At 30.0% G+C, this 17875-nt stretch overlaps 2 protein-coding genes across 2 annotated transcripts; both read left to right on the top strand.

Annotated features, from left to right (window-relative positions):
* The first annotated feature begins 260 nt into the window (after positions 1-260).
* On the top strand, positions 261-3099 carry LOC120147285 (pentatricopeptide repeat-containing protein At5g04780, mitochondrial-like). The gene has a single exon (XM_039160699.1). It carries the CDS (start codon positions 271-273, stop codon positions 3091-3093), a length of 2823 nt encoding a protein of 940 aa, XP_039016630.1. The 5' UTR covers positions 261-270; the 3' UTR covers positions 3094-3099.
* Positions 3100-11360: 8261 nt separating this feature from the next.
* Positions 11361-12213, top strand: LOC120147328 (ethylene-responsive transcription factor 9-like). Its single transcript, XM_039160725.1, has one exon. The coding sequence runs from the start codon at positions 11419-11421 to the stop codon at positions 12124-12126; it is 708 nt and encodes a 235-aa protein (XP_039016656.1). The 5' UTR covers positions 11361-11418; the 3' UTR covers positions 12127-12213.
* Positions 12214-17875: the final 5662 nt, after the last annotated feature.

Raw genomic sequence — 17875 nt, 5'->3', positions numbered from 1 at the left:
TTTAATTAATTTGATCATTGACTTAATTAACTAAATTTTGTTGGATTCGGTTAATGAATTTTTAAAAAAAATTAAAAGATTAAAGAAAAAATCAATTAATTTGGTTTTAGAGAATTTAATCGGTTCGGTCACCGAACCAACTGTTTGAATACCCTAGATAATTTTTTGTTTTATCGATCATTATCTAGTCCTAGGCCTAGCCGTTGCAAAACGACGGCGTACAAGGAAGTGAACATGATTTATAGCGTTTTTCAAGTGAAAAACAGGTTAATGAAGAAATGGATGATGAAAATCCGTTGCCTGAATTCCCTGCCATTCCGTAAACCTCTTCCCCAAGGACCAAACACAGTTTTTAAATCATTCACTTCCTCTTCTCAGTGTGTTCAAATCTCAACCCACGGCAGAAAATCATACCCTTTTTCAAGACTAACCCAACACCCCAATTCCACATCCTTCTCCGTTCCCTACTCTAAGCTTCTATCAAAATGCAATGCCACCAAGACCCTATCTCCAGGCATGCAAATCCATGCACATTTACTCAAATTTGGGTCAATCAAGGACCCTAAAACTATCAACTTTCTCACCAATTTGTATGCAAAATGTAAACTTTTTGGCTATGCCCGGAAACTGGTTGATCAAAGTCCTGAACCAGACTTGGTTTCTTGGTCTGCTTTGATTTCTGGGTATGCCCAGAATGGGTTTGCTAAAGAAGCCATTTTCACCTTTTACGAGATGCATTTGTTGGGTCTTAAGTGCAATGAGTTCACTTTTCCGAGTGTTCTTAAAGCTTGTACTTTTACAAAGGATTTCGAGTTGGGGAGACAGGTTCATGGCGTTGCTGTGGTTACCGGGTTCGATTCCGATGAATATGTGGGTAACAGTTTGGTTGTTTTGTATGCAAAGTGTTGGAGATTCGACGATTCGAGGAGGCTATTTGAGGATATACCTCAAAGGAGTGTAGTCTCTTGGAATGCGTTGTTTTCTTGTTATGTACAGAGTGATTACTTTGGTGAAGCAGTGGAGTTGTTTCATGAAATGGTTTCGAGTGGGATAAGGCCTAATGAATTTAGTTTGTCTAGCATGATAAACGCCTGCACTGGGTTGGAGGATAGTGGTGAAGGAAGTAAAATACACGGGTTCTTGATAAAACTTGGTTATGATTCGGATCCTTTCTCGAAGAATGCACTTGTGGACATGTATGCAAAGATAGGAATTCTCGAGGATGCTGTTGCCGTTTTTGAGGAGATCACAAAACCTGATATCGTTTCTTGGAATGCTGTCATCGCTGGTTGTGTTCTTCACGATAACCATGATTGTGCTTTAGACCTTTTTGGGCAAATGAGACTGTTAGGAACGTATCCGAATTTGTTTACCATGTCAAGTGCTCTAAAAGCTTGTGCTGGCATTGGTCTCAAGGAATTGGGTAGACAGCTGCACTCTAATTTGATAAAGATGAATATAGGATCAGATTCTTTTGTGGATGTTGGACTTATAGATATGTATTCCAAGAGTGGTTTGATGAATGATGCAAGAATGGTTTTTAATTTGATGCCGAACAAGGACTTAATTGCATGTAATGCTGTAATCTCTGCATATTCTCAAAACGGGGAAGACGTGGAAGCTGTATCTCTGTTTCCTTTGGTGCATAAGGAAGGAGTTGGATTCAATCAGACAACTTTATCGACAGTCCTCAAATCTATTGCCAGCTTGCAGGCGAGCAATGTCTGCAAACAAGTTCATGCACTCTCTGTGAAAACAGGATTTGAATCCGACCGTTACGTTGTAAACAGCCTTATCGATGCATATGGAAAATGCACCATTCTAGAAGATGCAACAAGAATATTCAGAGAGTGCTTGATGGTAGATTTGGTAGGTTTCACATCTATGATCTCAGCTTATTCTCAAGCAGGTGAAGGTGAAGAATCTCTTAAGCTGTATTTAGAAATGCTAGATCGAGGGATAGAGCCGGATCCATATGTTTGTAGTTCACTCCTAAATGCATGCGCAAATTTATCGGCATATGAACAAGGGAAACAAGTGCATGTACACGTCTTGAAGCATGGATTTACATATGATATCTTTGCTGGAAATTCTCTTGTCAACATGTATGCCAAATGTGGAAGCATAGATGACTCCGAACGCGCGTTCTCTAATATTCCCGACAGAGGAATTGTATCATGGTCTGCAATGATAGGAGGATTAGCTCAACATGGCCATGGGAAAGAAGCCCTACAGGCGTTTGATCAAATGCTTAAATCCGGTGTTTCTCCGAATCAGATAACTTTGGTCAGTGTCCTTTGTGCTTGTAATCATGCAGGTTTGGTTACCGAAGCCCAAAAATACTTCAGATCAATGAGGGAGCTGTTTGGATTTGAACCTATGCAAGAGCATTATGCTTGCATGATTGACATACTTGGTCGAGCCAGGAGATTTGAGGAGGCAATGGAACTTGTTAATACAATGCCTTTTCAAGCAGATGGCTCAGTTTGGGGAGCACTTCTCGGTGCCGCTAGAATCCATAAGAATGTCGAGATTGGCCAACGTGCTGCAGCGAAGCTTTTGATTCTTGAACCGGAGAAATCCGGTACCCATGTTCTTCTAGCTAACATATATGCATCAGTTGGAATGTGGGACAATGTAGCAAAGATGAGAAAACTCATGAAAGACTGCAATGTGAAGAAAGAACCCGGGATTAGTTGGATCGAGGTTAAAGACAAGATACACACTTTCATAGCGGGAGACCGAAGCCATGTTCAGAGCGAAGAAATCTATGCTAAGCTCGAAGAGCTAAGTGAGCGCTTGAGCAAAGTTGGCTATGTTTCGAAGGTGGAGTTCGATCTTCATGATGTGGATCGCGGTGAGAAGGAAAAGCTTCTATACCACCACAGTGAGAAACTTGCAGTAGCCTTCGGATTGATCGTGACCCCGGCAGGAGCTCCTGTTAGAGTGAAAAAGAATCTTAGAGTGTGCGTTGATTGCCATACTGCATTCAAATTCATTAGTGAGATTGTCTCCAGGGAAATCATTTTGAGAGACATCAACAGATACCACCATTTTAAAGATGGTTCATGCTCTTGTGGGGATTATTGGTGAGAATTCTTCAGGTCATTCATGTTCCAACTCTCAATCTTTTTAATTTGGGCCATTTGAACATTTTGTATTGATTCGATCTAAAATAATCAGTGAATCGGATATGAATGATTATACCCAAAAAAAAATAACTTCTCTCCCCCTCTACACCTCCCACATTCATAAACCTCCACCAATCTCCACTATATCGCGCGGCTTTCAGCACAGTGGCTCTCCACAAGACCACTCTTTTTGCTAGTTTTTTAAAATTAGTTTGTTAGTGGATTTTCAAGGACTATATGAGCCTATTAAAGTATTGTGGAGTCTCAACATTTCAACATTTATATGTTCGGATTCTTTCGTGTTGAAGTTTATTATATGTTCAAATTCTTTCGAGTTAGGTTTATTTAGATTTTGGGTTACTAAAATTTTAGATTAAGTGAGTTAGGATTTCGAATTTATTAGGGAACAAAATTTAAACTTATATTAAAAATGTTTTATTTACGAGATTATATTTATGATTTATGAACTCTCTCGCCGGTTTTCTGGAATAGGAGTTGTTGGATTAAGATATTTCAATTTAGATGGTGAGTTTAGATGTGCATGAATATTTTATCTATTTGTTTTAAACTTTGAATAATTTGCAGATTTAGATATCAAAATTATTATTCAATGTAGATGAGGGTTGATATTATTATATATTTATTATATGATTTTTTTTTGACAAAGATGGATTTGTATTATTTATGTGGATGTGAATTTAGATATTTGAATCAGCCTTTATGATATAAAAAGGAGAATATGTTTACTTTTTTAAGGGATTTAAATCTTGATCAACAAACCTTTAATAAATTAGGATTTTTTATTCGTACATATTCAAATATTCAACATATTATTTAAATTTATAAAAAACATTATTTAAAATTTTTAATCTGGATATTTTATGAATTTAGATGTCGGTTGAATAATAAAAGCTAATTTAGTCTTATATTATGATCTTGATCCAATAATATTTGAATAATTTATAAATAAAAAATAATTCAACTTTTAAAATAAATTTAGAGGTTTAATTAGTTAAAATATGCATAATGCCAATATCAGCCTCCAACATTTTTCAAATTTGTCATTTCAATTTTTATTTTTAGCATTTTCGCCCTCGACATGTCATTTGAGGACAAAAAAAGTACTAATATTTGTTTAAATAGTCACTTTGACCCTTTTTTTCTAAAGCATTTTCACTCCCAATATTTTATTTTAAAAGAAAAATGCTCATATTTTAGAGAATTAATTATTTGTTAACTAACGATTTTCATCTACAGTGATGTCTTTTTACTCAAAATAAAATATGAAGACTAAAATATTCTAAATAAAAAAATATAAATCAAAATAAATATTTTAATAAACGGCTATTTTGGTATTATACCTTGAGAAAAACAATAGATATCTTTTACATGTTGCAATTCTTAGTGAATATAGCTGCTGATTTTGGACACTGGGTGAGATAACAGACCATACAAACCCCAATACATGTTCGAAAGAAACAACCGCAGAACATGGTCTGGTTTTGGAACTTAAAGCAAACTTGGAATTCAGCGTTGAGTTGGTGTATGAAATGCTCGATTTTTTTACTAAACCTACGACTTAATGAAAACCCCATGCATTTAAACAGGTTGGTAATCAGAATACAGTCGTAATATAATAATAGTACCGTTATTCGAAATTGTTATTGTATGATCACGATACATGTAATTATCACAATAGTACATGTTATATCCACAATCACGATAAACGCAACATAACTAAAAATATGATCACAATCGCAGTGTAAATCGCCATAAAACCCTATTTTATGTCATCATCCACTTTTTTTAATAGTCTGAAATGATTGCAAGATAATATTTATTCATAATTTTTCTTAACCATTGACAACGCGAGCACACATTGAATACACAACTGCTCAAACTAATAACCTCTAAAAAAATAACATTCCTCTTAACTATTGAGACCACTTGATAGATTTATTGAACCGATCACTTTCACAAGTGAATAAATATGAACACAAAAAGGCATTGTAACAACTAACACCCCAAATGCTTGTAGAATGAAACCTGTTTGTCAAACCAAAACTATAATCTGGCCTTGAGTTTTGACAATCATACTGTCTGAAAATCAATAGAAATTTATGTCAAACAGTTGTTGTGTTGTTTATTTTGCTTGGAGTCCAAGTAGAAAATTTTAGAATTAATTGGCCTAATACATACAAATTGTATCTTCGACTTTTGTGGTGAGCAATTTCATTCACACCCTTTTGTTGACTTTTGAAATTTCACAAAAATGAGATACACAACGACTTGGGGATTTTTTTAAAAAAAACATGGAAACAGACATTTTTTTTGTCCTGTAAATTAACAGAAATTTAGTTTTAAAAATGTAATTATATAAAATTCTATTTGTATTCTCTAAAATTGAAAAAAAAAAGATTAAAATTGAATTATTGAGAGGATCCAAATCTTTTTTACTTTGATATTTGAAGTTGTATTTTATTCACGAACCAAACGACATCAGTGTTAAGAGATCATTGTTATTCTTAAAGGTCTCGAGTTCGAATATGATGTTTTCTATTATCAAATATTTGAGTCTTTCGAACAAACACTATCTTATAACTACCTCAAATTAATGAAAAAAATATATTTTATTATCATTTTGATATTTTAAAAAAGATATTTAATTTATGATTGAACTTTATAATAGTGAAACACGTCATCTGATTCAAAATTTGTGTTATGAAAAAGTCATGTGTCACACTAAGGCTTAGTTTGTTTTCACTGTGCAATCTCTTCAAACCTTTTATATATGCGTCGCGCAGACCACGCGTAGACATTAGGCTTCGCATACCATTTGTTTTTTAGAAGACAGAAGCTCTTCTAACGTCTGCGCGAGCTCTTCTTGGTGCAGGCATGATTTTATGTCTTCAAAAGTCTTTAAACCTCTTCAAGAACAATTATAAAATATGGTTATTTATTAAAATAATTTTAAATAATTTAATAAGGTTATTTATTTTAAAATAATTTATTTTAAAATAATTTATTATAAAATAATTTATTTTAAAATAATTTATTATAAAATATGGATTGATTTATTTTAAAATAATTTATTTTAAAATAAACTATTATAAAATATGGATTGATTTATTTTAAAATAATTTATTTTAAATAATTTATTAGTATGGATTGATTTATTTTAAAATATGGATTGATTTATTTTAAATAATTTATTAGCATGGATTGATTTATTTTAAAATATGGATTGATTTATTTTAAATAATTTATTAGTATGGATTGATTTATTTTAAAATATGGATTGATTTATTATTGTAGTTGTATGGATTGATTTATTTTAAATAATTTATTAGCATGGATTGATTTATTTTAAAATATGGATTGATTTATTTTAAATAATTTATTAGTATGGATTGATTTATTTTAAAATATGGATTGATTTATTATTGTAGTTGGATAGATTGATTTATTTTAAATAATTTATTAGTATGGATTGATTTATTTTAAAATATGGATTGATTTATTATTATAGTTGTATGGATTGATTTATTTTAAATAACTTATTAGTATGAATTGATTTATTTTAAAATATGGATTGATTTATTTTAAATAATTTATTATTGTAGTTGTATGGATTATTTAAATTTCAGTATTGTAACACTAAAATTATTTAAATATCAGTATTGCAAAACTCTTTTAAGTTTAAAAAATTAATTTATTTATATTTCAGTTCATTTTAACAGTCTGCAGACGTTAAAAACAATTAGTCTTCTAAAACATTCTTTTTATCGTCATTGTTATTTTCTAACGTCCATCATTAGAATAAAGAGGTTAAGAGAAGTTAACTCAAGGACAAAAGAAGCATCCTACATACCAACAATTAGTTGGTTTAGTGGGATAAGACATTAGATTCTTTAAATACTAACAGAGTTCAAATCTTAGCATTTGTACCGAAACAAATTAAGTTAGAAATGTGACATTTATCTCTACAGTATCCAATCCAGATTATGCTATGCCTCTAAATTTAAGCATCTCCTTACACTAGAAAGAAACAAACAATGTGTTTCAAATTAACAACAATGTTGAAAAATCAATAATGTACATTCAACATCCAACTCTCTTAATATTAGTTGCAAGGCTTTGTTGTATTCATTATTTAACAAGCTACTAACACCACTCATTATGACAACTTCAGTACTAATATTTAAAGTTAGAAATAGCTCCTCGCAAGTAGCTTTGCAACGCATAAAACATATCATCCACCATTGAAGTAGCAAGGCTATCAGGTACAAGCTAATCGATCCCTATGGCTTTCCATACATTTTCCACCATAAAGAACCCCTACAAAATCGCATAAAGAACGAGCCAATCAGGATATGATGGGTTGTGAATTTTATAATAATCTATGTTCATGGGGGAAGTTCTATCATACACTAACCTTAATATACAGCTAAGAAAAATGAGTTATCGGTTTTATTATTATTTTTTAACAAAAGCTGTAAAAAATTACTTAAAACATTATTATTTTTACCGGTTTTGTTATTATTAGGCGCTTTACCGAGTTTGGTAATATATCCGGTAAAACGCTACCTAAAACATTATTTTTTATACTAGATATATAACCAAAACCGGTAAAGCGCCCAATAATAACAACACTGGTAGAAATAATGATATTTTTGGTAAATTTTTACCGGTTTTGTTAAAATAATAATAACAAAACGATAACGTCTTTCCTCCATGTAATACTTCCCCATGTTTATGCTATTTTTTCAAATACCCTATTAAGGAGCTCTGAAGGTCTCTGAGAATTCAAGCTATTTGTTTCAATGTCATTTCAAGTTTCATCTATTGTCTGATCATGAAGAAATAGAATGGATTACTGAGTTGCAACTAATATTATGTCAAGTCATAATGATATTTTATAGTTTTAGACTTCAGGGTTTATGTTGGAAAATATGACTTTAACGCGCCATATCGGTATTTCTTAACATTAGCTGACGGAATTGACTATAATAAAAGTGAACTATAATTTTAGTGACTGTGCTGTAAGTTCTAAAAATATAGTGACGTAAATGTAAACATCCTAAACTAAAGTAACTCTATTGGACGTTTACCCTTTTTTATGGTGATGGCCAGCTGTTTATACAACCAAACTCGGAATAGACGCAAAGTAAAAGGGCCAGCTGTTGTATTGAGTCAACGTGATTCATGCAATTTTTTTTTTATCAATTTCAATTTTTTCATTATTTATTATTATTAATAATAATAAATAATCTCTTTACAAAGCCATATTATTCCTATCTTATGGTGTATAAATATTGATGATATAACTGTATATTATATGTATATATTATATATAATATATTTAAAAAAAATTGTTTTTTAATAATTTGTAATTATCATTTTATAGTTTATGATATATATTCAATTTTTATTATAGTTTTACTATTTTAATGTATATATATTTAATAATTTAATTTTTACTTTTACTTTTTTATATTTATTTTTAAATATTTTTAATATTTTATATTTTATATTTAAAATTTAAAATAATTTTATTTAAAAAAAATAAATAAGTCCATAATGTCATCAATCATCGTGAATAATCAATTCAACACCGTAATAGTTAACGAATAAAAATATAGATCATAAGATGATATTAATTCTATTTTTTAAGTTGAATGATCACATTAAATAAAATAATAATAAGAATGTATATTAAACATTTTAAAAAGTACAAGGATCACATGTGTCTTTTTGTCAAAATAATATTTATTGAGTATATATGAATAAAAAAAACTAAATTGTGGATATAAAGAAAATGAGATTTTGAAGAAGATGGTTTTAATCATGGTTTCGAAATCGGATCGGTCAGCGAATCGGTCATGTTATCGGTTCACTGATTCAACCGGACGACATCATAATTATTTAATTATTTAAAAAAATAAAAAAAACAAAAAAAACATTTGATAAAAATAGTTTTTTATATCACAAGTAATATTCAAAGCAAGTTATAACATATATAAGTTAAAAACCATAAAATCAAATGAAACAAAATTATTCAAATCAACTACAACATAACATTTAAGGTAAAACATATTAAATAATAAATATAATTATATAACTATAATTAAAAAATAAATTTGGGGCTAAAAAATTCATAACAAACGATGTCGTTTGGTTTAATTTTTTTTAAAAAAAATCTCACATGGCTAAGAAACATAGAAGAACATCATAAAAATCTAAAAAATAAAAATATGAAAACAAAACAATCTCACATGGCTAGGAAACATAGAAAAACATCCCAACAGACTTTATAAATAATAGATGTAATTTGACATTCAAAATCATGGAGTATTTTGGTGAGTACATAGCGAACTATTCTTTCGCTTCAATCGAGCTCGAATTTCAGGCTTCAATCGAGCTTCTATTTTTTTTTAGTTTGAGCTTTTTTTAGTTCAAGTTTTAATATTATATTTCGAGTTCGAGTTGAACTTGATAATTTTTAGCTCGTGAGTTTTTGAGTCGAGTTGAGCTTACTTTTAAAGTTTTTGAGTTCGAGTCGAGTTCAGCAATACTCGAGTTCGACTTTGCTCGTTTAACAAACGACGTCGTTTAATTTATTTTTAAAAAAAAAAACAGAATCGGTTTTCAAACGGTTCACGGTCTGGTTCGAACAGTTCACATTCGGTTCAACGGTTCTTTCCGGTTCACTAGTAACTGTTTAACCGGTATAGAATGAACCGGACCAGACAACGATTTCAAATTAAACCGACAGGTCCAGTCTGATTTTCAAAATACTGATTTTAATTTCAAAGGTGTGGGGCCGCCCTCCCAACAGCCGGCAGCTGAAAATTGGTGGCTGCCTTCCCCTAGTCTTCGTAACAAAAAAAAAAGAAAAAAAAAATTTCTAGAAAAAATAACACCATGTTGAGAAACAAAAAAGTAATACAAATCAGTCAATAATCTATTAAGCTTTTTAACTCTTGGTTGTTAATACATATATTTTAATTTCTAATGATGTGATTTTACTTGGAGCGTGTGTGAAAATGGGAAACTACTTACTAAAACAGAAAAAAAGGAGCAAGGGTAGTGGAGTAATTGTGAAAGAACAGAGCGTGTGATTCACGTAATAACTAACCACAGTGAGGAAAGGAGCTGTCGGCTGAAATGATACTACACGTCCGAAATTAATCATGTGGGCAGCAGGCGTTCGAGTGAGAGCACCTTTTCTACGTTCCAATCAACACGCGGTTAGGAACAAATCTGACGTGGCGGCAATTGATTGGATGCATTCACAAATCACCTGTTTGGTCCAAGCGAGCGCTTCAAAAGGAGCTCTGTCCGGCCACTAGCCCCCCCATTTCTCGTATTCATAAACCAATGTCACGCGGCGAGATAGCAGAATATGCCGACAGCTTTTTTTCTTCAAAAATCCCACTTTCATATTTACCACTTCACACCACTACCACACGCGCACCACTTCCCACTTTCATAATAATGTATATTAAATAAAAATCATTAACTAATTAATAATCAATAAATATTATTGACATGTTATTTTTATATATGTATTATTGAACTAATATTTTTATATATATTATTTAATTGTATGATATGTATCACATCATTTAAAATAATGATATGATATAATTATTTATATTTAATTGATATAATAATATTTTACATGTATTTAATTAATGACAATATATGTATTATATAATTTAAAGTGATGCTATATACATATTATATGACTAAAATAATAATATGACACATCACATTATTAATTAAGTAAAAGTTAAAATATTATATCAATAAAATATATTTATTATTAATTAATTAATATTTTTTATTTAATAAAATATTAAAAAAAATAAAATAATTTACAAAAGAATGTAAAGTAAAGTGATTCTTTGTATGAATCTTATTATTTTGCCTTTTATAAAAAAGTGTGTGAAAGGACGCGATGGAAAGGAGAGTGAGATGGAGAACACCAAACCCACTGCACGATATCAACAATGTTATACTAAGAGCCGTTAATGATGTGTTCAAAGATAAACCAACGTGGCACGTAATACGGATTCGTTAATTAACGAAAGTGCTACCTTCTCAATTATATTCTACAAAGCTGCCCCTCTTCAGTCAAATCCCTCGTTGACCGGGTCTGTTTCTAATTCCTCGCCAATTCCACACTTTCCTATCTATAAATTACGAATAACTTGGCCGTCCGTTTCTCTCTCAACCCCACACAAAATCTCCATAAACAAAAGCATCGTTTTTCCTTTTTGAAATGGCACCGAGGGATAAAACGGCGGCGGTCAAGGGAGGAGGCAGCGGTGGTGGGAATAATAACAATAATGAGGTTCATTTTAGAGGAGTAAGGAAGCGTCCATGGGGGCGTTACGCAGCCGAGATCAGAGATCCGGGGAAGAAGAGCCGTGTTTGGCTAGGGACTTTTGATACGGCTGAGGAAGCGGCCAGGGCCTACGACGCTGCTGCCCGGGAATTCCGGGGCTCAAAGGCTAAGATTAATTTTCCCGTCCCTTGTGAAAATCTAATCAAAGGGAATGACAGTAAAAGTAACGGTAATTACATAAACAACAACCGTAGCCCTAGCCAGAGTAGCACCGTGGAATCATCGAGCCGTGAGCCGGCACTCGTTATCTGTTCTTCGCCGTTGGATCTCAACCTCGTTCAAGGTGAGACGGTCACCGGCTACGCTCCCACGGCTGTTCGGTTTCCTTTCCAGCAAGCTTCGCTAGTGCCGTATATCGCCGGGCGCAAAGTCTTCTACTTTGATCCTTTCGTTCGGCCCAATTGCCATCAGTTTCAACGCCTGAAATTCGATCATCATGATTTCCACATGTCGAAAATTAACGTCGGCGTACAGAGCGACTCCGATTCATCATCCGTCGTCGATTTGAACCACCACGAGGTGAAGTCGCCCCCCATTCTGAATATCGATCTCAACCAGCCCGCTCTTCCGGAAATCGCCTGATTTTTTTTCGTTCTCGCCGATCGTCCAACGTGAAAAAGCTAGATTTTTTTTTATATTTTCCTTCCGTTGAATCGAAGGTAGATTAGAGAAAATGAGACCCAAAAAAGAGATAAAATTACGGCATATTTGATGTGATCTATCAGATTATATGTATAGTTTAGCTGAAGAACTACCCTTTTTTGCAGCAGATACACTTCATCTTCTCCGCTGTTTCATCAGTAGTTACTGTTAATTTTTTAAAATTTCCAAAGAATTAAGCACTAAAAAAGTTCCCTTCAATTTTATGAAAAAAAAAATATTACGATGGCCGGAATCTGGAAAAATAATTCCGGCAGTGCTTATCTATTGAAATAATATAATTACGATAATTATTATTTAATTTTATGTTGGTGGCTGAATTGATTTAGTATCAACTTCCTTAATTTGTATTGTAACTTCCTTGTTCAGAAAAAAACAAATATGGGTAATGTAAATTGCAATTTTAGGAGAGATGAAATATATATATTAACTAATATTTCCCAACGCAGTATTTGTCCCAAAACCAGGGGCCGATACTTTTTCATGTGATTGGCTAAGCCTGAAAATATATATAATCAAAAGAGATTCGCTATAATTCCTTTTAGATTTTCTTCTTTGCAATTACTCTCTTGCGTTATTCATGCATGATATTAGTTTATATTATTAATGTATAATATTCTGGTCATTGGGATGGTAAATGATGTTTGTTTGATTATTAAGACGTTAATTAATATTACTTTGATTAAATATTAATAAAATGAATTAATTTATAATTTAGTTTTTTTATTTTATATAAAAAGTTAATTTGACATTCTAAAAATTAGATAAATATCTATTTCATCATTGAATTTTCTAATTCACTTCATTATTTGTGTCTCTTTTAACACGAATTCAATATACGTTTCATAAAAAATTATCCCAAAATTCACAAATCTATCATAAAATCTTTAAATTTCTTTTAAATCAAAACATGATAATAAATTTATCATTAATATTCTTTTAAAAGAAAAAAAATTAAATTTATATAATAGTAAAATATATATACATTTTAATGAATATATATCATAAGATAAAGATATGTTATTAAAAATTTAACAGTGATGTTGACGTATCACTATAAGATAATAGTCACATAATTGAAAAATGTCATATCAATATTCTGTTAATTTTTAACAATGAGGCACCACATTAAAACCTAAAGTAAACGTTACGTATGGTTTTGAAAAAAAAATAAAGTTTGATAATTAAAATGAAATAAAAATAATAATATAGGTACTAAATTTAGAATTATGTTAAGAAGGCCAAAATATGGATTGTAAATTTAGGGTTCAATTCAGTGGTTGATGAAGACGATGATTGGTGCCGTCTGGTTGTGATCGATAAAGAGACTTTTATTAAATTCAATGATCAAATTGATATTTTATCTAAAGTTTACAGTTAAATTAATATTTTATCTAAAATTCAATAATTAAATTAAAAATTAACTCATTTTATCTAACACGACACTTCATTAAATTAACACGAGTTAATAAATTAATAATAAAAATATTCACAATAGATGATTTAAATGTTCAAAAAAAATACTAAAACGTAATTATTTTAATCTAATGAAGTAAAAATGTAGAAATGTGAGGTATCATCAAATGGTTAAGCTATCACAAAATTAATAATTAAAGGTCCGAATGAGAGGCGAGGACAGATGGCAAGGCTTGAAATGAGTTGGGTAGCGGGTCCCTGACAGAGATGAAAACAAGTGGCGCGTGAGGGAGCGGGATTTTAGTTAGGATACCGAAAGGTGAAATTCCGCATGTTGACTGAGCGGTATTTATCGAGATTCGTGTCGGAACTGCACGTGTTATACGGCCGTCCGATCTTTCCGTGTGTTTGTGTTTCTTATCATTATTCTATTTGTCTTTATTTATTCCACAAAAATGTATTTCATTTTACGCGAAAACAATGAGATAAAGGAGACAAAACTGGGTCCCACGTGAAGGCGGGCGTTGGAAGTGGAGTTCAGTTGAATGCGCGGCTGCTGCTTTTGGTGGGTCTCATCATAATCCTATTTGTCTTTATTTTTCCCTACTCTCAAATATTTATTTCGCTCTCTTAATTTATATATATTTTTTATTAAATCATTAACCGATAGCGTTGTTTTTCATTATCCTATTATTATTGCTATACCACAATATTTTGTACATTACCGATACGGCTCACTCCTTCGTAATTGTCACTTAATTAATTATAATTTAATTTAATATTTTAAACTTTTTATTAAAAGCATTAATTAGTGTCTTGTTGAACAATAAAATACGGAGTGTAGATCTCGAGCTTATGTTATGTGATGGGCATTTTTGAAGGATAAATTATTCAAATGGTATTTAATTTTATCATATTATTTTATTAAAAGTTATAAAATATTTTATTGATTATAGGACGATGTTTTATTGAGTCTTATATTATTAAAAATTATAAAATAATTACTTGACTATTAATATGTTTTAAACTTTTTTTTTTGTTAAAAAAATGATAATCGTCTGAGTTGAATGTTAACATGTTAACTTAAATATGATAAATTATGTTTAATTATGTCTACTAACACCAACGTTGATTTCAACACTGACTTGATAACATAATATTTCAAGAACTATCTCTACAATATAACGTAAATAAAAAATTGATCCACAAAAAAAGTAATTCAAACAATTTAAAATTATATTTTATCATATCTTAATTAATAAATTAATGTCTAACTCAAAATACTATTAGTTTTTTAACATAAAATTATAAATTTAAAACATATAAATAATAAAATTATCTTTTTGTAACATTTAATAATTAAATGATTTAACAAAAATAATATCTTATAACTAAAATATCATATTATAACTTTAAATAATTAAAAACTCAATAAAAGAACGGTATCATTTCTGTATTTCAATATTAAGGGAGAGAGGTCGGCGTGTTTAGTTTAAAAGCTGTTTGGTTTCCGGTGGGACCCCTACCGCCATGATTTAAAAAGACAAGGCGGATTCCTCATGATGCGCCACGTTCCGCTCTCCAGCGGAAATTCTGCAATGGAACGAATTGTAAGTTTAGAAAAAAGAAAAGGGTTAGGTGGAAGGTGTGTGGGGGCGGCTGCCTCTATTATTGTTTTCCTTTTAAATGGACCTTTGTTTCCTCTTGAGGTGACACCTTATTTTTTTCGTTTCAGAATTATTAAAACCATATTTTATATATATTATTTTTAATACTTCAATTTAGATAAATTTGTTTACTACTATTTATTAATTACACTTTTAATAATAAAAGCATTAAAATAAAACTTTAACTAATATCAAATTTCAAACATTTATTATTTAAAAATAAATAAATAGATTGTTAGGGAGCAACCCTAATAAATTATACCGATAGAGGGGACTTTATTTCTTGTATAGGCCGGCATATTATTATTATACATTTAGTAATTATAACTAACGTTTTTTTATTTATTTTAATAATCTACCGTTAAAAAATTTAAATGTTTCAATCTCACCTTAAAAATAATTGATGATAACTTTCTTATTTTTACAATTATTTTCAAAAACTCATCAAGTCGACCCTAAAAACCATTATGACAAATGATAATTACATAATTAGTTAACCTATTCCATGTTACATTTTGCCTATCAAATGAAAAATACTGTTTTATCCATTACTTTTTCTTTTTCATCTTCCTCTTTGCTGAACAAAAGATTGCCCCAAATCGTTTCAATAAAACAAATTTATATATATATATTATAAATTATAATTACAATTACAATTACAATTTCAAATCATATATAAATATATAATTTATGTTAAAATAAATCTAAATTAAGAATTTATACACAATTTTTTATATATGACGTTACACAAAATTAAACAATTAAGATTTTAGAATCGTAACTGTATCAACACAAATATTTTATATATTGTATTGACAATGAGATAATATCAAAAATAAACATAAACCTTTTCTAAATTTATATTATTAATTTATATATATATATTAAATTTTAATTTGATTGTTTTTTAATTACAAAATAGTTGTTGATATAAGATATTTTTTAATTTAAGATCATGGCTGTGATGGATCCCATGGTAATTAAATTAATTGTAGGGTAAACTATCTATTTGGCCACCCATTTATTATTTAGTGTTCGTTTTCGTCATCCAACAATTATTTTTCTTCAAAATCATACACAATATCACGTTTTGAATCTGTTTTGGTCACTCATTGTTTAACTGTATATAAAGCTACATTTTGGTCACCCGTTGTTAAAAAAATAGAAGTACTAAGGTGAGAATTATTTTATTTTTATCCGATGATGATGTGACATTACCTAATGGTGATATGTCATCATCACTGTTAATTTTTTAACAACAAGCGACGAAAACATAATGTTAGGTATGATTTTGAGAAAAAAAAGTTGGGTGACCAAAATGAAACCGCTAGAATTGGTGGATGACTAAACACATAGTTTGCCTAAAAATTAATGGTAATGCTGATGCGTTACCATAAAATGATGTAACATCAGTATCATCGTTAATTTTTTAACAGTGGATGACCCAAACAAAATCAAAACATAACGTAAGGTATACTTTTGATAAAAATAATAGGTTGAATATCAAAATAAAATCTAAATAATAAACAGATGACCAAATAGGTAGTTTACCCTTAATTGCATGTCAAACAATATATTCCAAATCTTTTGTCGGATTTGATTATTTGTATGATGTTAAATTGTATAAGCTTTTGTTTGATATTTTTAAGTATTTCACCAAATTAGAAAACGGTATAAGGACATATAATATGAATGTATATGAAAAGACATGTTGTGATTTTTGGACCACACTCTTCCTGCTGTCCATAGGGGTATTCATTCGGTTAATTCGTTAGTTGAACCGACCGAACTACCATTTTTGAATTAATCGATTTTTTTTTTAAACCATTAACCAAATTGAATTTTTTTTTAAAAATATTAACCGAACCGAATAAATTTCGGTTAATTTGGTTAATTTTCGAATTAACCGAATATTTTTAGAATTTTAGAATTTAATATTTTTTAATTAAAAAAAACAATTTATAATTAATTTAAATAATATCTAATTATAAATAATATCTAATTAATTTGATTCAAACATTTTGCATTTAGTTTTGATATTATTTTAATTAATTAATATTGATTGGGGTTTTAAATAGATTTTAAATGGATTGGGTCTCTTAAAATAATTATATTTAAAGGTTAATTCGGTTAATTCGGTTAATTAATCGATTTCAAATCGAATTAACCGTTAACCGAATTTCAAAAATATTCTTAACCATTCCCCGGACGAATTAATTCGGTGGTCGACCGAATTAACCGAACTAATTCGATTCGATCAATTAATTCGGTTAAAACCAAATTTTGAACACCCCTAGCTATCCATGTTTTCTTTTGAGAAGAAAAACACAAAAAGTCACAACTCAGCCGTGAGCAAGAGTGAAAGAAATTTCAAATGCCAGAATTCAATTATAATTTGTTAGGAGGGTTAAAAACGTTTAATTTCTGATTATAAAAGATTTACATATAATTTATAAAATACTAAAACCTTTATTCAAATTTAAAAATTTCAAAACAACAGTAAAAAATATATATTTAAAAAAAAAAACTAAATTTAAATATTTGCATCTTCAAATTATGTATACATTATTATTTGACAATAAGTCCAC

This window comes from Hibiscus syriacus, unplaced genomic scaffold (genome assembly GCF_006381635.1).
Source record: "Hibiscus syriacus cultivar Baekdansim isolate YM2019G1 unplaced genomic scaffold, ASM638163v2 tig00110937_pilon, whole genome shotgun sequence".
NCBI lineage: Eukaryota > Viridiplantae > Streptophyta > Magnoliopsida > Malvales > Malvaceae > Hibiscus > Hibiscus syriacus.
Note: the sequence above shows the minus strand (reverse complement) of the source record. Positions and strands in the feature narration are given on the sequence as shown.

Excerpts from the sequence above, each read along its gene's own strand:
- LOC120147285 (XM_039160699.1), top strand. The coding sequence starts at position 271 with ATGAAGAAATGGATGATGAAAATCCGTTGCCTGAATTCCCTGCCATTC.
- LOC120147328 (XM_039160725.1), top strand. The coding sequence starts at position 11,419 with ATGGCACCGAGGGATAAAACGGCGGCGGTCAAGGGAGGAGGCAGCGGT.